The following is a 24,980-nucleotide window of genomic DNA, read 5'->3' as shown; positions in this document are numbered from 1 at the left end:
TGATGTGTATGCGCAACCTCCTGATTTTAGAAATGGGTTATGTCAGAATGCCAGATGCAAGGGAGGGCACCAGGATGAGGTCTCTTGTTATTTCGTGTGCTCCCTGGGGCATTTGGTGGGCCGCTGTGAGATACAGGAAGCTGGACTAGATGGGCCTATGGCCTGATCCAGTGGGGCTGTTCTTAGGTTCTTATGTTCAAAATGTCAATTGCTAGGAGTGCAGACGCTTATGTTACAATATGGCATTCATACTACCCAACATATGAACGTCTTGGGTAGCTGGCTTCAATAAGCTATAGAGAAGCTATGCCGGAGTGGTGGGTAGATATATCTGCAGATAGGAACCCTGCATTTTTAATAACTGGAGTCCAACTAGTTTGCATAGGTGAGAAATAAAAAAATTCAGATGGCACAGGGGATCGAGCTTTTCTGGGCATACCTGTGCACTTTCAAATTTCACATTTTTCTACTGCCCTTCCTCCAAGGAACTCAGGGTGATGAACATGTTTCCTCCCCAGCTTTGGTCCTCACACCAACCCTGTGAGGTAGGTGAGGCTGAGAGTGAGTGACCGATTGGCCCAAGGTCACCCAGGAAACTTAGTGTGTGCTTCCCTTTCTCTCTCCTTCTATTCCAGACTCTGGGTTTTCCAGTACACATCCCAGAAATAATAAAGGGTCGTCACTCCATTCCCACTTTTTAAATTAAATATAAATATTTTTGAGTTCTGCAGTAGACAATACATTTGCAATCTCCCCTCTGTATATAAAAATGCAGACTGAAAACAGGCATGATCATAGAATGCCAATGTGGAATCCCATTCTTTAAAAAAAAAATGAAAAATACAAACAAACAACCCCCTTTCCCCAGTCACTCTGGAAAACTGAAACAAGCAAACAAAAAATAAAACATCCACGGCTGGTAAATACACTTAAGGCAAAAGTAACAAGGAATAACTTATTTTTCGTATACAAAAATTAAATCCCCCAAATCAACAGATCCCATTGGCTTTTTGCTTCCTGCTTTCTCCCATGATCAGTCCCTTGCTTGCTATATTGGATTTTTCATTCTTAACTTCATCCTATTTTTTCAATATCTGGTCCCCCCAGGAGTCCTTTCAGAGCTTCAATGGCAGAAAAATGTTGAACACTATCGCCACCTCCTGGTCCACTTGGCTCAGTGCAAGTTCCTCTCCACTGCTGGCAAACTTCAGTCTCGAAAGACTATGGTATCGCGCTCTGAATGGTGGTTCTGGAACAGCGTCTAGTGTGGCTGAAAAGGCCGATTCGGGAGTGACAATCCCTTCCACACCGGGAGCAAGTGCAGTCTGTCCCTGGTCTGTCTCCCTGGCTATGAGCCTTCCTTCTTTGCCTCTTAGGCTCAGACTGTTGGCCAAGTGTCTCTTCAAACTGGGAAAGGCCGTGCTGCACAGCCTGCCTCCAAGCGGGCCGCTCAGAGGCCAGGGTTTCCCACTTGTTGAGGTCCACTCCTAAGGCCTTCAGATCCCTCTTTCAGATGTCCTTGTATCGCAGCTGTGGTCTACCTGAAGGGCGCTTCCCTTGCATGAGTTCTCCATAGAGGAGATCCTTTGGGATCCGGCCATTATCCATTCTCACAACATGACCGAGCCAACGCAGGCGTCTCTGTTTCAGCAGTGCATGCATGCTAGGGATTCCAGCATCTTCCAGGACTGTGTTGTTTCAACTTTGTCCTGCCAGGTGATGCCGAGAAAGCGTCGGAGGCAGCACATGTGGAAAGCGTTCAGTTTCCTCTCCTGTTGTGAGCGAAGAGTCCATGACTCGCTGCAGTACAGAAGTGTACTCAGGATGCAAGCTCTGTAGACCTGGATCTTGGTATGTTCCATCAGCTCCTTGTTGGACCAGACTCTCTTTTTGAGTCTGGAAAACGTGGTAGCTGCTTTACCGATGCCTTTGTTTAGCTCGGTATCAAGAGAAAGAGTATCGGAAATCGTTGAGCTAAGGTACACAAAGTCATGGACAACCTCCAGTTCATGCACAGAGATTGTAATGCAGGGAGGTGAGTCCACATCCTGAACCATGACCTGTATTCTCTTCAGGCTGATTGTCAGTCCAAAATCTTGGCAGGCCTTGCTAAAACGATCCATGAGCTGCTGGAGATCTTTGGCAGAGTGGGTAGTGACAGCTGCATCGTCGGCAAAGAGGAAGTCACGCAGACATTTCAGCTGGTCTTTGGACTTTGCTCTCAGTCTGGAGAGGTTGAAGAGCTTCCCATCTGATCTGATCCAGAGATAGATGCCTTCTGTTGCAGTTCCAAAGGCATGCTTCAGCAAAACAGCGAAGAAAATCCCAAACAAGGTTGTTGCAAGAACACAGCCCTGCTTCACGCCGCTTCAGATGTCAAAGGGGTCTGATGAGGAGCCATCGAAGACAACAGTGCCCTTCACGTCCTTGTGGAAGGATCTGATGATGCTGAGGAGCCTGGGTGGACATCCAATCTTGGGGAGAATCTTGAAGCGGCCATCCCTGCTGACCAGGTCGAAGGCCTTCGTGAGATCTCTGAAGGCTATAAAGAGTGGCTGTCATTGTTCCCTGCATTTCTCCAGCAGTTGTCTAAGGGAGAATACCATATCAGTGGTGGACCTGTTGGCTCGGAATCCGCACTGTGATTCTGGATAGACGCTCTCTGCAAGTACGTGGAGCCTCTTTAGTGCAACTCGGGCAAACAGCTTTCCTACAATGCTAAGGAGAGAGATGCCACGGTAGTTGTTGCAGTCACCCCTGTCGCCTTTGTTCTTGTACAGCGTGATGATGTTTGCATCCCTCATGTCTTGAGGTACTCCACCTTCTCTCCAGCAGAGACAGAGGATTTCATGCAGCTCAGTGACGATGATCTCTTTGCAGCACTTGAGGACTTCAGCAGGGATGCTGTCTTTTCCAGGTGCCTTGCCAAAGGCAAGGGAGTCCAGGGCCACGTGAAGTTCTTCTAGGGTTGGTTCACTGTCAAGCTCCTCCAGCAAAGGCAGGCACTCAATGTTGTTCAGCGCTTCTTCGGTGACTACATTTTCTCTGGAATATAGCTCAGAGTAGTGCTGCACCCAGCGTTCCATCTGCTGCGTCTGATCCTGGATGACCTCGCCTGTGGCAGACTTCAGAGGGGCAATTTTCTTCTGCGTTGGACCTAGGGCCTGCTTGATACCGTCATACATCCCCTTGATGTTGCCCGTGTCAGCTGCTATCTGTATCTGAAAGCAGAGCTGGAGCCAGAAGTTGTTAGCACATCTCCTGGCAATCTGCTGGACTTTGCTGCGAGCAGCTCGGAGGACCTGCAGGTTGTGCTCACTGGGACAGGCCTTGTATGCTGCTTGAGCTCTCCTCTTTTCCTCAATGGCTGGTGTCTACTCCTCAGAGTGGGCTTCAAACCAGTCTGCCGTCTTGTTGGTCTTCTTGCCAAATATGGACAAGGCGTTGTTGTAAACGGCATTCTTGAAATGTTCCCATCTGTTGGATGCGTTTGCATCAACCGGGCCTGGAAGAGATTCCTCAAGCGCTCGTGCAAATTCCTCCACTTTTCTCTGATCCCGGGTCTTGCTGGTATCAATGTGAGGTCTTCCTTCCTTTTTTCGTGTGGTACAGTCACTTTGTTTGCAGTTTCACTCTGCTGCACACCAGGGAGTGGTCGGTGTCGCAGGCAGCACCCTGATAGCTGTGTGTGATCTTGATGCTGGGAAGGCTGGAGCGTCTGGTGAGAATCAGGTCGAGCTGGTGCCAGTGCTTTGATCTTGGGTGTCTCCAAGAGACTCTATGTTGGGGCTTCGTGTTGAAGAACGTGTTGCTGACACAGAGACTGTGATGACAGTAATACTCTAGCAGGCGTTGGACATTTTCGTTCATCTTCCCTGTGCCGAACTGACTTAAGCAATTGGGCCACGAACTGTTATCAGCACCAACTCTAGCATTGAAATTGCCGAGGATGAACAATGGCTCTTTTACGGGGATCTTCTTGATAGTGGTGGCCAGATCATCATAGAATTTGTCTTTGGCTTCTGCTGGAGACAACAGTCGGTGCATAAGCACTGATGAGAGTGACAGGTCCTGCTGATGACTGGAGCTGCAGGGACAAAATTCTTTCACTTCCCACAGTAGGTGGGATGATGGATTTCAGCAGGGTATTTCTGACCGCAAAGCCAACACCATGTTCCCTGGTTTCGTTTGGTGGTTTTCCCTGCCAGAAAAATGAGAAATTTCTCTCCTTGACAGATCCGGAATCTGGCAGCCTAGTCTCTTGAAGGGCGTCGATGTCCATCTGCAGTCTGCTCAGCTCCATGTCGATGACAGCTGTTTTGCATGCATGGTCTATTACTTGCAGGTCATCAGAGAAGCCAGGTGTCATTGTCCTTAGGTTCCAGGTGCCCAGCTTTAGGACAGGAGTTTTCTGTTTTCTGTTGCATGGTGCAGAGTTGTCGATCCGCTTGTCGGTTTTCACCCTAAACTCCACGCACCCCGTGAGGTTAACGGACCGAGGCGAGGCAACACCTTACTGGCTGGGGACTGCCCAGCGAGATGCAATGATCTCTCCCACCGTCGGAAACAGCCCCTGGCGTCACGCTCTACAGCAATCAAGGGAAGACTTATAACTGGTAACTGCTGCTTCCCGTGTTGTGCCGACACCATATGGCGAAGTTGGAGTGTCCTCTCCAGTGGAGGGGGAAGAGAGGGGAAGAGGGAAAGAGAGGGGAAGTGTAGGGGGAAGAGAGTGGAGGGGAAAGAGAGGGGTTTGTGGGTATCAGGAAATTGAAGAGGGAGCAGTGGTGAGACAAACGGGTTGGTAGGGGGACCAGGTGGCTGGAGGAAGTAGCTGCCTTTGGGAGAGCTCCGTCTCCACAAGGTTATTTTTCAAGTTTTTAGTGCCTTCTGTCCTAGGATTTGATAAGAAAAGATATTTTATACTTTGGCAGAGAGTCGGCTCTTTGGAATGCACATCAATTGCATTTAATTAGACACTATCAGCCCTAATTTGTCAAACAAGATAAAGATTTGCTACAGCAGCCATCTTGAAGGGAAAGCCGTTGCTAGTAGCTTTTAACAACATTGCTACGTATAAAAACTGATTTTGCTGGAATGCAGAATTGTATGTTTAAAATTAACTTGAAGTGAAAGGAAAACAGCTCTCCAAACAAGAGAAGCCGGTTCTGTTTTTACAGTTTCAGTTTTATTTACACAAGTGCTTTAATTACAACTTTCAAGATGGTGGTTACTAGGGCACAGAGTGCTCGTTCTCCCACACAAGGGAATAAGTCCAAGTGTATTCAAAGGCTAATGGATGATTTTTGTGTTTCTTCTAAAGTAGGTTCTACTCATGAAAAGTCTTTTTTAAATGAAACTCTAAATGTCGATACATCCGCTTCTCCAATTAGGAATGTGCATAGTGACCCTGCAGATAATAGCCTGTTTGTACAAACCCTATGTGGTAAACTATCAAACGGTTCAGCGCGCCCCATTTTATGATAGGGATTGACCAGAATGGTGAAGGCCTCATTAATCTTTTATCCTGGAACATTGCTGGTTGGCAAATTAAGTTAATTGACCCAGATTTTACTCAGTATCTGTTATCCTTTGAAATTATATGTCTCCAAGAAACATGGCTTACAGGTTCTGAAAGCCATTTTTGCAGGGTTGTAATGTATGGCATATGCCTGTGGTCAAAGTTTCTTTGCAAGGAAGAGGGAGTGGAGGTTTGGCCCTTTTATTGCAGCTACCACAGGCCTGGAAGGCACAGAACTCACCTGTTTGTCTTCTAATTATTGGCAAGTTATACTGATTAAGGGATGCAGAAGGAGTTCTTGGATTTGTATAAATTTGTATAAATGTATATATTCCCCCGAGAATTGTGAACTCAGCAATTGTCATTTGGGATCCTTTTGGGGGTTTACTTGACACATTAACTGTTGAATATCCTAATATCCCCTTTATGATCTGTGGGGATTTCAACGCCAGAATTGGTGACAGTCTCAAAATGGAGTTGGCTTTTGGTATTGAGTCAGAAGTGAGTCATTGTCCATTTAGAGTGTCTTGTGATAAAATGATCAATAATTATGGTCGCTCTCTAATGAAGTTAATATTCCAATTCCAGCTCATTTGTTTAAATGCTTCCAATCTGGATAGCTCCAAAGGATACTATACATTCCTTAGGGAGAAAGGGGCAAGTGTAATAGACTATATTTTTTGTTCAAATGTTCTGTTTGGATGGATAAACTGTATGGCAATAGGAGATAGAGCGGACAGTGATCATCTTCCACTTATGATGTCCTTTAACTGTAATTCAATTCATACAAGGGTGTTGACGAATACTACATTGCAAGGTTTGGAACAAGGAGTTAGAAGATTAAAATGGTCATTGGAGATTGATACAAGTGCTAGAGCCTTGTTGTACTCTGAACAATTACTAGAGAAAAGAAGGCAGGTGATACAGTCCCACTCTGATATAGGTGGGACTTACCAGCAAATTATTATGGCTCTTAGACCCATAGTATCGGCTCCCTTTCAAAAGAAGTCAAAGAAGGGCAATGATTCATGGTATGATAAAGAATGTATGATGCATAAAAAGCAGTTAACGAGAACATTGAGATATGCAAAAGTCGCTGCCAATAAAGAAGCTATGGAATGTTATTTGACTACTCGCAAGGCGTATAAACGACTTCTCCAAAATAAAAAAGAAAGGCTTTTATGTAGCAAATTGGAAGGCCCTGGAAGCTGCAACGAAAGAAAAAAATCAAATTCAATTCTGGAGTTTAATTAATAGAGGTTTCTTACAACAAACCAGAGGAATTGTAAATTCTATCTCACCTGTAACCTGGATTTCTCACTTTAGTTATATCTTTGGGAGTGAGATAGACTTTCCCTTACCATCAGTAGATATACCTAACTGCTCTGAATGGCCTCCGGTCTCATGTAATGAAACTGTACAATTGATTGAGATTATGGGGACAGGTAAGGCGCCAGGTGATGCTATGATACCAGCGGAGATCTTTAAGATGGACCTGCATTGGTGGTCCCCTATTTTTGCCAATCTTTTCACGTGGATTAATCACTCCGGTAGAGTGCCTTCCGAATGGTTAAATAGCATAGTGATACCTAGATATAAAAAGGGTGATCCTAAGGAACCCTCAAACTATAGGCCTATCAGTTTAATCAATGTGGCAGCGAAATTATATGCCAGAGTTTTATTGAATAAACTTATAGAGTGGGATAACACCCAGGCTATTATTCATCATGAACAGGCTGGATTTAGAAAAGGCAGGAGTACTATTGATCAAGCATTTATATTACATCATATTATATGTAAATACACCAAGCATGCTAAAAGATCTCTTTATTTGGCCTTTGTGGATTTTACATCAGCTTTTGATTTAATTGATAGAGAGAGGCTGTGGACCAAATTATCCATGACCAATATAGATAAACGCCTATTGTGGCTTATTGAGATATTACACAGCCAAAATACACTTCAAGTGCGATTAGGCAATTTAGGTTATTTGACCAAAAAGATCCAGGTCAATAGGGGGGTTAAACAGGGCTGTATATTAGCTCCTTTTTTATTTAACTTTTATGTAAATAATTTGATCCCACAAATGTCCTCTCTATCTTTTTTTCCTCCTTCTATAGGAGATAGGAAGATTTCTATTCTGCTGTATGCAGATGATTTAGTTATGATGTCTCAGAATCAAATTGGACTTAAGAGGATGTTGTATAGATTTGGTCAACTTTGCAAGGAAGAGCATTTAAAAATAAATTACTCTAAAAGTAAGATCATGATTTTTGGGAAGGGCTCTGTCAATCATAAATGGAAGCTTGATGGGCATGTTATAGAACAGGTAAATTCATTTAAATATCTTGGCATACAATTTTCAAAGAGTCTGACCTGGAAACAACATAGTGAGATGATTTTAATCTCCAGTGCCAGACAGATGGGTTTGTTAAAAAAAAAATTTTTATGCTACAGGCGGACAGTTAATTCCCCCACTGATTAAAGTTTATGAAGCAAAGATCTTACCTCATATGTTATATGGGGCAGAGTTGTGGGGAGACTCAGTTAAGGGAAAGTTAGAAGTCTTACAAAATAAATTTTTGAGACAAATATTAGGACTGTCTCCAGGCACTCCTGCGGTTCATATTAGAGCAGAGCTAGGACTGCCATCTTTAGCCATTAGAATGGACCTTGCTTACTTCCGATTTGGAGAAGGATCAATGCTATGGAAGAGTCAGCTCTAGCAAAAGAATGCTGGAACGAACAGATGCTTATTGGAGGATGGGCCAATCAGGTTTTTTTTAAGTTAAAGTATTTTAACCTGGAGTATGACAAGTTTCTGTGCCTGAGTCCTAAAGAGCTCAGGGAATGGATTTATGACTGGGAAACTTACCAAGACAAAGTTTCTTTATGGGAATCTCGATATTCGAGCTGGTATCCCCATATTAACATCCAGCATATGATGTCCATTTATTTTGAGACCCTGACTTACCCACAGTTAAGAAGAGCTTTTACTGAACTGAGATTTCAACAAATGCCTTCAGCATATTTAGAGGGTAGATATAAAAAAATTCCGATAGCAAAGCGCCTTTGTGTTTATGGATGTGGGCAAGTTGAAGATGTGTTACATTATTTACTGTTTTACCCCTTATATGGGAATCCGAGAAGCCATTTTTTGGAAGCAATAATAAAATCCCTGTGTGGTTATTCCCCTGAACAATTAGTTTATTATCTACTTGAGGATTTACAATCAAATGTTAGAACATAAGAACAGCCCCACTGGATCAGGCCATAGGCCCATCTAGTCCAGCTTCCTGTATCTCACAGCGGCCCACCAAATGCCCCAGGGAGCACACCAGATAACAAGAGACCTCATCCTGGTGCCCTCCCCTAATTATTTACTTTTGCAGTTACTTTTGCTGTGGCACATTTTGCCCTTGCGGCTAAAAAGATAAGATCGTGTTTTATTCCATTTGTTAATAACTGAGTTTTACTGTATGGCACTATTATACTAAAGTATATATACATTTCATATATTTTATTTTTCTTTCCAAGTGTAATGACCTATGGTTAAGCAATAAAGGATTTGATTGATTGATTGATAAATTTTGACAAACGGGATGCAGTGGGGAGGGGGAAGAGAGGGGATTGTGGGTATCAGGAAATTGGAGAGGGAGCAGTGGAGAGACAAACGGGATGCAGGGGGAAGGGGCAAGAGAGGGGTTTGTGGGTATCAGGAAATTGGAGAGGGAGCAGTGGTGAGACAAATGGGATGCAGGGGGGAGGGGGAAGAGAGGGTTTTGTGGGTATCAGGAAAGCCTAGTACCCATGCTTAGAGATTTCCCAAGATCATGCGTCTGGAGCAGAGTCTGGAGTCTTTCCTTTCTGGGCAAGTCTATCAGTGAGCAAAGAGCGAGAGAGTCCTGTAGTCCCATTGCCGACTCCGTGTCCTAGCACCATTTTGAAAGTGCTGAGCTGCTGGCTGCTTCCACTAGCGCTCTTGGCCTGGCAGCCACGTCCACCATTTTAAAGTCAGACCTAGACCAAGACTTCTTAATAAGCCATGAAAACTTGTTTCCAGTTTCAGCAGAGATGTGCCTTTGGCTGTCCAAAATCCACTTTCACGTCCTGACGTGGAGGTGGCTAAAAACAGTTTCCTCTCACGCTCCCCAAGAGAGATGGACCTGGCTACAGATGAAGATGACTTACAAGCAGGCTGTTGGCCATCTTGACAGCAACTCTGCGTTGCTAAGCTAGCCTGGCAGCCATCTTCCCCGGAGGATGAGAATGGCATGTCTCAGCCCAGGTCTTCGGCACCGAGTCTATCTGGCTGTTTTGGAGTCCATTAGCCACATGAAGTGTCCGCTCCCTGTTCTCTCCCTTCTGAAGACGACCGGAGGTTGGCAGGGGTCAGGCACGAGTCATACGTGGGTCTGCATGCGTTGGTGGGCAGGGCGCCCATAGTCGGACTGCTGGGACAGGGAGGTATAAGAGAAGCGGGAGCAGCCCGAGGTCTTACTGGCCTGGTCCGACTGCTCATACCCGCTCTCGGCCTTCTCGTAGCTGCTGGGCTTGACGTAGCTGGTGAAAGCCCGGCTGTAGGGGGCTGTGAGGTAGGCCGTCCCGCTGTACATGCTTTCCTGAGGGAAAAGTCGCTCGTGTGGGTCATAGGCTGCACGAGAGCCTGGTGTACCCAGGGTGTACCGGTGGGCATACTCATACAACTTGGGCTGGACCGGCCCAGCGGAAGGGTAGAGAGAAGATGCCCCAAACAAAGGTCGGGTGGTTGGCGTGTACTCAGAGAAGCTGCTTCCTAAACATTGCTCCTCATGGGTGCTGACCTTGTAGTAGCCATTGGTGGGATCCTGGGGAGGACAAAGACAGAAATGCCAATGAAGCAAGGTTAAGGTACCACCAAATTATTTGGAGGGCCGATTCACAGTGTGGTGCAATGGTTAGAGCATTGGACTACAACAAGGGAACCCCAGGTTCACCTCCCATAGCTGCTTTAGGAAAGAATGAAAAGAATGGACCAATTATGGAGAAGTTCACAGGTAGGCCTCTTTGCCATCAGGTGTGGTGGGCACTAGGTTAGACAGCATTAAGAGAGCATTAGACCCACTGTCCACAAATCTGCTATCCTAACTATTAGTGGAGAACAGAACTTTTCTGTTTCGAAGGCAGGATGCCAGCAGGTACCACCTGCTGAGGAAAAGATGCCAGGGATGATGTTCGTGTTCTAAAAACACTGGGAAGGCAGGGTATACATGTCTTAAATCAATGAATAAATGTCACCATCACACCCTGCTTTTGAGCATGTCGATTCATCTGGTTGGCACTTGTGGAAAGAGAAGGACCTTTTGGCATCACCCAGTAAGGCCACACATCTCTGGGGGTTCAAAGTGTACATTACTGTACACATCTTTGCTGGACCACACTGACTTAGAGCCTCAGTTTGGGTGGATCTACTGTGAGTCTCCCACACTCCCAGTTGAGCTCACCTTCAGTTCTTGGCTCCCCGTCACCATGGGCTCCTTGCCATCACCCTCTGTCTCACTCGGCCGGCTTGGGCTGCTCTCGCTCGTGGTGATCTGCACAAGGATATCTGCTTTGGAGAGCTGCGCCCCCCGCTTGGCTGCAGGATTTATGGACAGACAGAGGTGTGAGCTGAAAACTTGGTCTTCTACAGGATTTCACTCCAGGGGATTTAAACAATGACATCTGCGCACATTCCAGATCTTGGAGAGCTCTGGGATGGGCATGTGAAAACACCAGGAAGTGGCAAGATGCACTGAAGCCCTTCTCTGATCCATCCCTACGTAGATTGGGTAGCATTATTCAACGGAGGCATGGGTGGATCCGTATCCCCTTGGGCAGCTAGCTGGGAGAAGAGCAGGCCCATATATCTGCTGTTCGCAAGCTCCACTGGTGGCACCATTCCACCCACTGGTTTTCCCAAGAAACTGTGCAGGGGCAAGTGTCTGCGGGACCCCAGGAAAACAGCTCAAATGGTTGCGTCTGGAGCCGCCGTCCGTAGCAGGGAGATGTCAGGCCAATGGAAAAGGAGGGGGAGAGGCTTTGAAGACCAGGTGGGGATATTCAGTGGGCCTAACCAAGTCCACAGACCAGAGGAGCTCAGAGGAAGAGGGAATAACCCTGCCTCTATCCAGCATTCTGACAATGCAGCCTTAACTATAGGCTGGCAGCAAACAGATCATTTGATTTTGTACCCCAACTTTCTCCCTAAAGGTCACTCAAGGATTGGTGACGTGGGCTGCAGCTCAGGGGCACAAGGCCCCACGTAATTCCTGGGAGGGCTGAGAACGGTTGGTTGGCAACCTTCAGTCTCGAAAGACTATGGTAGAAGCCTGCAGCACCCAGTATTCCCAAGCGGTCTCCCATCCAAGGATTCACCAGGCCTGACCCTGCTTAGCTTCTGAGAATGACACCTCACCTTTCCCACAGCGCTTCCGTCGGTAGCAGAAAGAGATGACAACCACCAGGAGCAGGAGAGCAGCAACCCCGGAGGCAGCTAAGCCCCCCATGATCAGGACGGACAAGACCTCTGCGGGGAGAATTCATGCCTTTAATTACTGGCATTTGATTTCATGCCATCTTAAATGATACCTTGTGCTTTCTTCTGATTGGGGACCAGAGCACGAATGCAAGTCAAAAATGGACGGGTGTCAAAGCACAGACTTAGCTTGAAAATTTATTTTGGCCAGCAAAAAAACATAACTTTTTTGGTTGCAATCCTACCCTGCGCTGGAACAGGCAAGCCAAGAGGCTTGCGTTGTATCCAGCACAGGACAGGGGCCCAAGGCGGCCCAGCCAGAGGCAAGAGGAAACTTTTCCCCTTACCTCCGGGTAAGGTGACTTTTCCCCTATGGGTCTCCTTGGACTTGTGCCACCTCCTGAGGTGGCACAAGTCCAAGGACAGCGGAGTGGCTTGGAGCTGCTCCAAGCTCCCCGGGAACAGGGGTTGGGATCCAGCATAAGCGCTGGATCCCAGCCCCGCCTCCCGCTCCCCACCTGCCCACCGCCCGCCCTCCCCCCACCCAGGAATGCCTCCCTCCCCACCTTCCTTCCCGCCCACCCCAGAGGCTTGCATCAGCCCAGGCTGAACACAGCTGAAAGAGCAAAGTCATGAACGTCAAGTGCAGTGATTCCCAAACTGAGGCTCCCTGGGAAGCCATGGAATCCAGCCAGGGGAGATGCAGAATCCTGGTGAAAATCTGCCACCCTATACACTATAGGATTGTAGCCCTAATGGGGAGCTGTGGCCAATGGCCCAGTAGGTCAAGGGAACTGCTAGTTGGAAAGGTTTGGGAACCACTGCCCAAGGGGGGATGAAAGTCAAGGTCACGTTGTGTCACATCAGTATTCTGCCCTCCCCCTCCAGGACCTCAGTCTCAAGCTGGAGATTATCCCCTTTTCTTCTCCCAACAATCCCTGCCAAAGTATGCTGTACAGAGAGACAGTGGCTTGCTAAGGTGAGTTTCACTGCTCTGCTGGGCTCTGCACTTGGATCTCTCTGCTTTGAAAACAGGAGATCTGGCGGGGCCCCAGTGAGTTCACCATGAAGCTTGTTCCTGGTGAAATTAGTAGAGGGGGATGGGGAATCTTACCTTGGCGGCACAAGCTGACAGTAGCGGAACGTGCGCCAAAGCGATTCCATGCGGTACAGTTGTAGGCCAAGGTGAAGTCGCTGTCATGCGTTGGGTCGATCAGCAAAGCAGACAGCACCCCTTGGTCGGTCACCATGGTGTCCACCGTGAACCGATCTAGCGAGCCAGCATCCAGCACCCATTCACCCCACGACCAGGCCTGTTGCAAAGAGACAGGAGGGCAAATCAGAAGCCTGGACAGGTAGAAGATGATGGCTGCAATGCTAACCACACTTTCCTGAGAGTAAGCCCCAGTGAACAAAATAGGACTTACTTCTGAGTACACCTGGTTAGCCTCGTGCCCGATGGGTACCAAGCCCAAGGATCGACTCTAGACGCTATGGGGACGATTGGCCATTCAGAACCTTCCAAGGTTTTGTGGGAAAATCTAAACTAGGGATTCTTAACCAGGGTTATCCATACCCTTTGGAGGTACCAGAACCCAATGAGGGAGGTATGGGACTCAGGCTGCAATCCTAACCACACTTTCCTGAGAGTAAGCCCCATTGAACAAAATAGGACTTACTTCTGAGTAGACCTGGTTAGGATTGTGCTCTCAATCTCTGAACAATTTAAAAAAATTGTTGTTAGATTAGATGATTAACTATTACCATTATTTATATGGATCAGATTATTAAGTATCACCATTGTCAATGCAGATTGAGGCATTCTGATCCTTGCTATCCATATGTAAAGTAGAACCCCGCTGCTGACAAAATAGTGGTACCTAATAGGACTGGTGATGATGCTGATTCCTACAGACTAGTGAAGAAGGTATGGGGACACACTGGGCAATCTATGGGGGGTGGGGGGTCTGTAATAGTAAAAGGGTTAAGAACCCTGAACTAAGCAGTGTGGGTTTAAAATCATGGGTTCAATATCTGTACATTCTAACTACTTTGGCACACATGCATTCCACCTTTTCATCCAACTTCACAAATAATATCTGGTTTCTTTTGCATATGACATATCCTACTGCCTTTCCAAAGACTGGGGCTGGCCTTCTGAGGTGAGGGGAGGTTGTACACAGCCTGCCCAGGCCTCAGAAGGTCTTTGAAAAGCACTTCCAGCTTTGGTTGAAAACCAGGGGTGCCTTCAGGACTCCAGAAGGTCTCCAGGAGGCTTTATGAGGTGCAGGGACACTGCAGGCTACCTCCTCGCACCTCAGAAGGTCAGCCAGAGTCTTCAGAAAGACATTTTGTGAAAACCTGGAAGTGCCTCTCCAAAGGCTCCGGCTGAACTCAGAAGACCTCCTAGACATGACTTCCAGTCATGCCTGGGAGGTCCTCTGAGGTCCTCCAGTGGTTGGCAACCTTCAGTCTCGAAAGACTATGGTAGAAGCCTACAGCACCCGGTATTCCCAAGCGGTCTCCCGTCCAAGTACTAACCAGGCCTGACCCTGCTTAGCTTCCGAGATCAGATGAGATCAGGCATGTGCAGGGCAACAGTTGCTGCTCCAGTGTGGGCTTGCAATCCATGTTGAGACAACTCCATGGATCACAACTCCATGGATAAGGAGGACCATCTGGTACATTCAGGTCTGGTTAAGGCATGAGGGTGGAGGGCAAAGGCGAGTCAAGCACTTACAATCCTGTCGGGGGGTGGGACGCTCCCCACCAAACACTCCAGCCGTGCCTTGGCCCCCACTGCAGTCTGCAGGCTTGGTTCCGCGCCGATAATGGGCGGCCCTGAGGAAAAGACAAAAATGACGGATGCAATCAGGTCTGGTCAGATTTCCGCCAGGCTCACTGCAATAGGTTGCTGTGCATGACCTGGTTCCAAGACCCCTCACCATTCACAGCTAGTGCCTTCTCAGCCACTCCAATGCGTGGCACGATGGCTTTGCAGACGTACATGCCGGCATCTTCCTGCGTCACAGCCTGGAGGTGTAGCGTGTTTCCATTGCTCAACACCTGTGGGTACAAGTGAATTCAGATTTATTTACTGAAATGAAGGGATCAGTGCTCTTTTTCCAGCCAAAAAAAGGATACACGGCCTCAGTTATCTAACCAGGGAACAGAACATCCTAAACTGAAGGCCTGTTTGGACAGAAGGGCTTCACAATTTTTCTGAGGATTCAAAGTGGGTGGGTCTCCTGGTGCCACAACCAAAACTGTGTCCTGTGTGTTCACCAGGCTCAGTTCAGGTGGGGAGGAAGGCAGAAAGGGGTGCCCCCCGTTGATCTTGGCAGACAGTCAGAATAAAGCAAAGGTTCTATCTCTCTCTTACTACCACCATGGTCTTCCACCTGGCCCACTGTGCTACGAGACAACAGGAGGGGGCAGAGGTTGGTGTTCCCAGATTTGTGTTTGGTAAATTACACACAACTTGAGAACCTGAACTCCTGGTTTAAGTCACTGACCACACTAGATCCCTTCTTGGTCCAGGCTAGGGTGAGAGGTGGACTCCCCGCCCAGGTACAGGTGAAAGAGGCATCAGAACCAACACCTACAGTCAGGGGCTTGGGCTGGGAGATAAGGTGGGCTCCAACTGCAGGAAAAAAGAGGAAAACAGGGGTTAGGGGGGCCCATCGCTCAGTAGTAGAGACCTGCTTTCCATGCAGAAGGTCCCAGGAGTGGATTTTCTTTTTTTTCTTTTAAAGACAGCGCTTGCCTTCTTTGTGAATGGCTTTTTGGTTGACAAGCAGTTCATTTAACATTCTTCTTAAAATCTGCAGTTTTATACACTGTTATCTTCAATAGTGTGAATGAACGTGTGTTTATGCATGTATTAAATAGTTTGTTTTCAAAAAATTTGTATGTAGATACACATCTGCCTGTGCTGCTTCATACAAGTACTTATAAAATTAATTGGGGGGAGCTTTATAGTCAATTAAGGGTCTTGATCCGTGTGCATAATATAAAAAAACAAATTAAGCATGCTTTCTTGCTTCAGAAATGGTTATTTTTACTCATATGCAAATTGATGCAAAGGTAATGGATATATTAGTCACCTCGCTCTAATTGGGTGCAAACCCAGCTGTGAATGTGTCAAAAATATGGCACAAATGCCTAATTTTTACCACTATGATGGTCGCAGGTGGGAGGCCTTTGAGGTCTACCTGCTGGAACGGCAAGTGGGGTTACAGGAGAGAAGATCCTGGTGGGGGGAGCCCCACATCTGACCTGCCCACACTCAGTATCTGGCACCAATCTGGCACCAAGGTCACCCTCGTCATCTCCTTGTCCATCCTCCTCTTCCAAAGTGTTCCCACCTATCCCAGGATACACAGACCCAACCTGCCTCCTTCACTTACAATGCACATCCACCAGTGTGCTGCCGACGGCATTCGAGCCCTCGCACGACACGGGCTCCATGAAAAACGATTGATTGACTATCGCCTCATCGCTGTCCCCGTTGGCCTCCAGAATGGGCACACCTCCTTTGGCCCACCTGCGAAGGCATGCACTGGCATCAGACGAGCCCGGCTCATTGCAATCCCCAAAGCTGCCAGTAGAGGGCATCGCAGCAACATCACTATTGCTGTGTGATCTCTGGGAGGTTGGAGTCTGTTGGCCTTTTTACCTGTCGCCTGTCAGCTCCGGGTTGGAGGTGGCCGTGCAGAGAAAGCTCACTTTGCCACCCTTGGCGACCGTTTGCGGCTGCACCGACAGCATGACGACAGGGGGATCTGCAAGAAAGAGGAGCAGAGAGGCTGAAAACTCAAGAAGGGGGACGGAACCCACACCAATGTGCCCATCCCATCCCAGATCTACTCAGGCCTGGCCTATTTATTAGCTCCTACCCCTACATTTGCCTCCACTCTTCCATCCTTGCACTTGTCTCTCGCTTTACCCCTGGGTAACAGCTGCTGGCCAGTATGGGTCTCCTTGAATTTGTACCACCTCTGGAGGTGGCACAAATCCAAGGAGAGCGCAGTGGCTTCAAACTGCTGCGTTCTCCCTGGGAACAGGGGTTGGGATCTGGCATAACTGCCGGATCCCAGCCCAACTATCTCTCTCTGCCCGCCCACCCCCACCCACCCCCGGGGCTGTCCACTGCTCACCCACACCCCACCCAGGAATGCCTCTGTCCTGCCTCCTCCCTGACGCCCCCTGCCTCCCCCACGCCTACCTTTCACTCTTGCATCGGCCCACCCAGGCCATCGCAAGACTCAGCAGGGAAGCCGCCACAGAGGCTGGATTCAGCCTCCATGTGTTGGCGCATCTCCTTGTGGCTTCTGGCACGTTAGCGACCCTCTCGGGCCGGCGCAATAAACTTGTGGCCCAAGGCACGGTTAGGATTGTGCCCTTTGTCTCTTTTAGGGGTTTAGCCAACTCTTGCTTCTGAACATCCACGGACCTTCCCAGCCTTCGTCAAGGGCTCTGCTCTGACCATCAGAAAGGAAATGGGAGATCTTTGTGCTCCTAAGACAAGCCCAGGAGCACAGCCAGAGAAAAAGGTGGCAGCAGTGCTGCTTAGCAGTCTGTGAAACAAGAAGAGCCAATCAAGCTCCAAGTGTGCTTTGAAAAATCTGCCGGCTCACCTGGTGAACTACAGGAGGGAGAGAAGGGACGGAAGACTGCCGCTGGGCACAGGTGTCAGCTTCCGTGTGTCATTTGCAGGGATCCAATTCAGATCCAGCAGGGAGCTCCTGGAAAGATGAGGAATGATTTTATTCATTTGAAGAATGGAAGAAGCATATGCTGTTAGAGTTGGAAGGGAACTTGAAGAGCAGGGGCAAGCCAGGGCACAGGCCCCGCAATGGGGCTACTCAAGTCTGCGCTGGCTGAACCGCCACTTTGCAGCCTGACATGGAGGAAAGAATCTTCACCAGTCCCACCCCTCCCTGGGCCTGTCACTCCTGCACCCCGCCCCGGAATGCCTTCCCCCTCCCCAAAAACCTGCACCACCACCTGGGGTCGTGACTTACCTTTGGGTGCACTCTTCGCTCACAACAGGAGAGGCAGCTGAACGCTTTCCACATGCGCTGACTCCGGCGCACCCTCGGCATCACCTGGCAGGACAAAGTTCCAAACAACACAGTCCTGAGAGATGCCTGCATTGGCTCGGTCATGTCGTGAGAATGGATGATGGCCGGATCCCAAAGGATCTCCTCTATGGAGAACTCCTGCAGGGAAAGCGCCCTACAGGTAGACCACAGCTGCGATACAAGGATATCTGCAAGAGGAATCTGAAGGCCTTAGGAGTGGACCTCAACAAGTGGGAAACCCTGGCCTCTGAGCGGCCCGCTTGGAGGCAGGCTGTGCATCATGGCCTTTCCCAGTTTGAAGAGACACTTGGCCAACAGACTGAGGCAAAGAGGCAAAGAAGGAAGGCCCACAGCCAGGGAGACAGACCAGGGACAGACTGCACTTGCTCCCGGTGTGGAAGGGATTGTCTCTCCCGAATCATCCTTTTCAGCCACACTAGACGCTGTTCCAGAACCACCATTCAGAGCGCAATACCATAGCCTTTCGAGACTGTAGGTTGCCAACACCCCTGGCATCTCTACTTGGTGCTGAGGCCCAGGGCTCATGGACATTCTTCACTGGGTGATGTAGATGTGCCTTATAGTACATTGGTGACACCCAGTGCCATTGCTCGGAGGGTTTAGGATTGGGCTCTTATTTCAAACCCCTGCTCAGTGCACGGCCACTGATCACCTAACTCAGTAATGGCAACCGACACTGTCTATATTGTTTTGCTTTTTAATTCATTTTTTTCTTTGTTGGTTTGCTTTTTAGAGGCAAGGAAGGCAGGATAGAAATGTTTAAAAGTAAATTTAATAAGAAAACAAATTACCTCCTAACAGTGAGGCAACACAAAGATAAAAACAGCAGATAAAGTGGCAGCACTAAAACCATCTATTCTAACCCAGTTAAGCACCTTGCAAAATAAAAATGGTTATTGCCTGGTACCCAATCAGACAAGGTAGAAACCAGATGAGCTTCCATTGGGAGAGCATTTGACAGGTAGGGCACCACAGCCAAAGAGATCCTCTCAGCAGAAGTAGCCCACCCCACCTCAGCACAGATGGCACCCAAGGTGTTCAGAGAATGACTGCCCAAGGTGACCCTCTTACATGATCAGACTAGGGAGCGGATGATCTTGCAAAGAATAAGGGAAACAGGAGGGAATTTGGCAGAGGCAGACAGAGAGACAGTGCAAAAGAGAGGCAAAGAAATAAAGAGAAGAAGGAAAAGGGTGAGCAGAGGAGACCAAGGCCAACCATTCCTTGCACGAAATCATTTGTGTCAAAATCTTCCTTGTGCTGCTGAATCAAAGGGTCTTCCCTCTTTTCTTCTGTCTTTTGTTAAGAGAGTATTTAGCTTCAGGGCTCATCTGAAAATTGTATTTTTTAATTAATTAATATGTCAATTTTCACACTCTGCCAGGTGTTTAGATGGGCATTTTTTATTTAGAGTCTCAGGAGTCTGAATTCCAGTCAAGACTTTAGGAGCTAATGAAGTATTATGCTAATATGTGATATGCTCCCTTCTGTGACAGACAGAAAGCACCTAGTGACACCAGAACACTCATTCCGACACTGCTGAATTCCAGGGCCTAAATCTGGTTTCTACTTCCACATCAGCCATGGTCATGATTCTGCAGGTATTTGACTGATTGCGAATTCAAAGCACATATTGTACTCACCAGATCTTCCTTGTAGTATTCTGGTGGGTGCTTTCCAGTTGGCAAACACAGCCTGGCACAGTGGCACATAAAGCCCTGGATGCCTTTTTTGCTGTGCTTGATGAAGACCCGCTGTAAAATGGCCTTGGTGGCAGCACCAACCACTTTGCCTTCCTCATTGACATCCCTGCTTTCAAGACCTGAATGGGTGAGAGAGAAGGCCAATCAATCAGAGATGCCTGCTGGACCTTTTTCTTCTTTTAACTACAAAGTCTGTTTTGTTCTCTTATTTGTTTGTGCCTATCTCCATGCACGGGAAATCCCCTTTTCTTTCCAACTTCCTCAGTCCATCCCAAGCCACCACTGCCCTCTCTGCTTTTTGACCTCTCTATCTAACTGTGCCTTATGAGTGGGCAGAAAAAGACAGCTTCACGTAATTTTTATTTATTTTTTCAATAGATTTCTATCCTGCCCTTCTCCAGAACAACAGGAAGTCCAGGGTGGGTCACAATCACAAATTAAAATTCCAGAAAAAAACAAATTACAATGAACTTAAAAATATATCAAAATACAATAAATAAATCATGAAGTTTAAACAACCCCCCCCCCCCCGACATAAGGTCAATAGAAAAGCAAAACAAAATCAACAGATACCAAGGTACACAATAATTGTGCACTGTTTTTGTTCCCCTCCCCCTAAAAAATGTGGATTTGAATGTAAATTGTGATGAAAGAGAAGGGTTAAAAGGACTCAAAGCCTAGCAGTTAGTGACGGCCCTTGATCTCTTGCTGTCCACTCTATTCTTCCTATTGGTCCGTTTGGTATTAACTGGGAAAAAATGATAGCTTTCTCTGCCACCTAGGGAGCTGAGTCAGAAGGAGGCTATCTTAGGGACCTTCCCTCCCTGGTGAACAGAGAGCCCCAAAATCTAGTGGGTTCCTTTTCTTCTGGAAGTTAAAACAGTCATGTAATGAGATTATCAGAGACCAGTGATGAACCTGCTCCCTCCTGGATGAACTTGGACCACAAAATCCTTAAAAAATATAGGGAGTTTATGAAAGGGCAAAGCTGCACTCCTCACTTACACATGAAGTAGGCAGGAAAATCTTCTGCTCTTAGGAAGCTCCCATTAATATGAGCCAGGTGTCCTAGAGAGACAGTGGAATAAATAGGAAGTTACTCTTGGAAAACCAACCTGAATCAGTATTAGCTTATGAGGGAGTGCTCTGAAGTGGTTGTAAAGTGCCATGAGACCTCTGGAGAGACCCATCTTGAAGGACAGCTTCAGTGCTCAGGGGATGCCTTTTGGGACTTCCTTCATGGTGTTGCCATCGACAATGGACGGAATGTTGATTCTTGGACTGTCAAGACAGCACCTAGGACTGCCAGAGATCTCCCTAGGTCAGTGTTTCTCAAACTGTGGGTCAGGACCCACTAGGTGAACCGAGAGCCAATTTCAGGTGGCTCCCCATATCATTTCAATATTTTGTTTTTACTATATTAGACTTGATGCTACCATTTGGGGAAATGTGACAAACTTGTACTTTTTACAGGCTAGAATGTAACACAGTAAATGGGACTTACTCCTGGATAAGCACGGGTAGGATTGCAGCCTATGACTGTGAAAACGTTTCCTGCTTATTGAATGCAAATCTTAGAGAACTTTTATAAAATGATGTATAGATGGTGTCTGACTCCAGGTAAACTGGCAAAAATGTATTAATATACCAAATAGATGTTGGAAGTGTACAAGACAAGAAGGAATGTTCTACCATATGTGGTGGACTTGTACAAAAGCAAAAATATATTGGACTTTGATAGACCAGCAAATGCAGTTGACATTTAAGGTAAATTTACAGATGAAACAAGACACTATTTTGTTGGGAATATTGGATGATTCAATTCAGAAAGACTATGAAACTATGTTTTTATAGATGACAACTGCTGCAAGAATATCGTATGCCAAATACTGGAAAGTTCCAGAGATACCTGTAGTGGAAGAACACTGGCTAAAGGTATTAAATTTGACAGAAATGGATAAACTTACAATACTTCTTAAAGATAAGCCAGTAAAAACTTTTATGGACAATTGGAAGCCATTCATGGACTTCCTGCGCATTGAAGGGAGAATGGGTCAAATAATCTATGGCTTTGATGAGTAGATAGGGGATTTAACTTTTATGTTTTTCTCATTTTTCTTTTTCTTTTGAAAATGTACATTTTAAATAAGTGTAGATTATTTAAGATGTGATGACTAACTTTTTTGTATGATTTGTAGTAGTAGAACAAAAAAATGTAGTTTGAGATCTCCACACTTGCCACACAACTTGTAATATCTTTATTCTTTTTAATTTGTTTGTATTTGCATTTATTAAAATAAAGAAAGAAAGAAAGATTTTCCTGCTTGATGATGTCACTTCAGAACATCATTTCCGGTGGGTCCTGATAGATTCTCATTCTAAAAAGGAGGTCCTGGTGCTAGTAGTTTGAGAGTCACTGCCTTAGGAGGTTGTGAGCTGAGACCAGTGTTCTCCCTGTGGGGCACATGTACTGTACCGAGAGGCAATAAACAAGGGGCATCTTTTAAGCATTAGGACCCACTTTTTTAAACGATACTCTTTCAGGACCCACTTAGGTTTACCAGACTTTAAAAAAAGAGGTCTAGAAAGAAAAATCTATTTATTTATAAGGGATAATAACCAGAAAAAGACCCTGAAACATTTGTCTCCCTATATTTACACGTGCTTGCAAACTGCAGCAGTTGGGCTCTTTGTAGGGTAATATGTAACTACAGTATCTGATTTTTGAATAGCCTCAGTGCTTGAGGAAATAGCTCAGCGGTTCTCAAACTCGCTGGGAGTCCAAGAACTGCTTGTAAGTGGCAGGGACTGAGAGAGGGGATGTGCCCCAGTGGCGCCGCAGTGGTAGTGGTGCCGCAGGCACCCAGAGGCTTGCGTACCTGAGGGGGTCTGCCAGCCTTGGAGAGGGTCCGAGAGGCCTGCAGCTCGCTCTGCGGGTCTCCCCCAAGCTTCATTTCACTCCGATCTGAAGATTGGAGTGACTTTTGGTTTACTGTGGCACTGCCGGGGCATCCATTACTAGGTCACTCCCCTTAAGGGGAAATGACCCGTTTTATGTTCCTACATAAAACCCACCAAACATCAGGTCACAACCAAGCAGTGGGTCCTGACCCACAGTTTGGGAACCACTTGTATAAACTATTCTTGTAGAGAAGCCAGTGGTCCCCTGTTCCTGGCACTGGGTTCTAGTTTCTGCACCAAGAGACCTGTTGAATCAAAGGGACTTCTCTGTTCAGTCACCCAGATATCACAAGTTCTCGCACAGCCAAATGCTGACCTAATGTTTTTTAAGCCAAAATACACTTTTGCCAAAATACAAACAAGCAAAAATAGTCTCCAACAATTAGGATGGTTTTCAGGGGTGCTCTGCAGTTTGGGAGGATCTGCCAGGTGAAAAAGAGGGGGTGTCTTTGAAACAGTCACACTGATTATTGGATTAGAGAAACGGGTGGAGGCTGATGTTCAGCACTGAAGTGAGGGATGCTCCTTGACTTACCCACAAAGCAAGCTGCCACCTTGAATATTGCTGCCTCCTTCACACAAGGATGGAACACACAGCTCAGGGCAGCACCCCTAATGAGATCTGGGCTGTAGGTCTTGGTCTTGCAGAAAATAACAATGAGAACTGGCATCAGGCATGTTTGTGCAAAGGGAACACTCTGTACTGATCCTACCACCCTTCTATCACAAATAAACTAGTGAAACCCATGAAGTTGGATGTAGACTAAGCAGACCTGGGTTCAAATCCATGCTCATCTATGAATTTCACTAGAGGACTATGGGACAACAAACATCATACTACCTTATAGTGTGTTGTGGAAATTCCCCATGGTATATGAGAAAATTTATACAGGTTGAGTCTTGGCATCCATGAGGGTTCCGTTCTGACAACCCCTGCGGATGCCAAAAATCATGCTAAATGAAATCCATTTAAAAAACAATGTCCCTTTTCTCAGTGGTTTAAAAACAGCTTCACTTAACATTGTGAGGGAGAGCAGAAGCAGAAAGCAGACAATCCCTCTCTCTCTCTCTCTCTCTCTCTCTCTCTCTCTCTCTCTCCAGGTGCTTAGAAAGGCCTCACTCCTAGGCAGTGACACTTCCCTTCACCTGAAGCACAGGGAAAGAATGCAAAGAGGGAGGCAATAATCACTTCCCTTTGTATTCTTTTCAGTGCTCCAGGGGGAAAGCAGGGGTTGCTTGCCTGGGAGTGAAGCCTCTCTAAGCCCTTGGAGAGAGATTACAATGGTAAGTGAGGCTATTGTTAAAGGATGTTTTTCCTTTAATTTAAAGGACCATTCTCATCACACTGAAATAAAATTGAAGGTGAAAAATCCTCAGCTAATGATATTATACCTGTATGAGTTTTATTGAGATAAAGCTCAGTAAGATAAAGCTTTGTAAGTAGTTCTACTCTATTCTTGACGAACAGGTGGGATTTAAAGTGGTACCCTGGGAAGGCAGCAACAGAGACTTACCAAATGTTTGGCAACATGGTAGAGCACGAAGTGAAGGTCGTGGCTTTGGGATTTCACGTACCTCCTCACTCTTGGGACCAGCACTCTGAGATAGGCCATTGCTTCCTGCAGCACATGGAGTCAAAAAAGTTCATATCCTAAGGCAGGGGCCTCCAAACCCTGGCCCGGGGGCCATATGTGGCCCATGGAGAGCCTCTATCTGGCACACGACCAGCCTCTTGTTCCCTGAAAGCCTCTGGCCCACTTGGCGGAACATGACTGGAACAGTGCTCTGGTTGCGTCTGGAGGGTGGCTTCTGGTCTGAAGGGCCGGAGAGGTTGAATGAATGACCCCATTCATTATTTATTCACTCATCTAAGTTCCATCTCTGATTTATTTATATAAATGTTACATTTAAATTTTTTTCCCGGCCCTCAATACCGTGCCAGATATTTGATGTGGCCCTCTGGCCAAAAAGTTTGGAGAACTTTGTCCTAAGGCGTCCTTTGCACTGGAAAAGAATTTTTCTCCTATGGAAGGCTTCTTATGGAAACCTCAGGAAACAATCCTAGCCAGGGGAAACACCAGCATACTGTCACACACACCAGCACACAGGCAGCCCCACCAGTGCAGAAGCCTGACAGGTGCTGCACTCACACAAGCACAGCAGTACACCAGAAAGCCATGCCCCACCACCAA

General features: G+C 46.9%; 1 protein-coding gene and 1 pseudogene across 1 annotated transcript in view; both read right to left on the bottom strand.

Annotated features, from left to right (window-relative positions):
• LOC136661490 (kin of IRRE-like protein 3) overlaps window positions 1-24,980 on the bottom strand; it is a 94,839-nt gene that overhangs the window by 6,238 nt on the left and 63,621 nt on the right. The window contains exons 3-8 of the mRNA XM_066638772.1: window positions 16,696-16,793; window positions 16,427-16,563; window positions 15,533-15,660; window positions 14,963-15,083; window positions 14,758-14,858; window positions 13,132-13,330 (exon numbers count right to left, since the gene is read on the bottom strand). Coding sequence (XP_066494869.1) covers window positions 13,132-13,330; window positions 14,758-14,858; window positions 14,963-15,083; window positions 15,533-15,660; window positions 16,427-16,563; window positions 16,696-16,793 — 784 coding nt within the window. The remainder of the gene's footprint in view (window positions 1-13,131; window positions 13,331-14,757; window positions 14,859-14,962; window positions 15,084-15,532; window positions 15,661-16,426; window positions 16,564-16,695; window positions 16,794-24,980) is intronic.
• On the bottom strand, window positions 14,510-14,626 carry LOC136661959 (5S ribosomal RNA; annotated as a pseudogene).

This window comes from Tiliqua scincoides, chromosome 10, assembly GCF_035046505.1.
Source record: "Tiliqua scincoides isolate rTilSci1 chromosome 10, rTilSci1.hap2, whole genome shotgun sequence".
NCBI classification, from domain to species: Eukaryota; Metazoa; Chordata; class Lepidosauria; order Squamata; family Scincidae; genus Tiliqua; species Tiliqua scincoides.
This window is presented reverse-complemented; position numbering and strand designations above follow the sequence as displayed.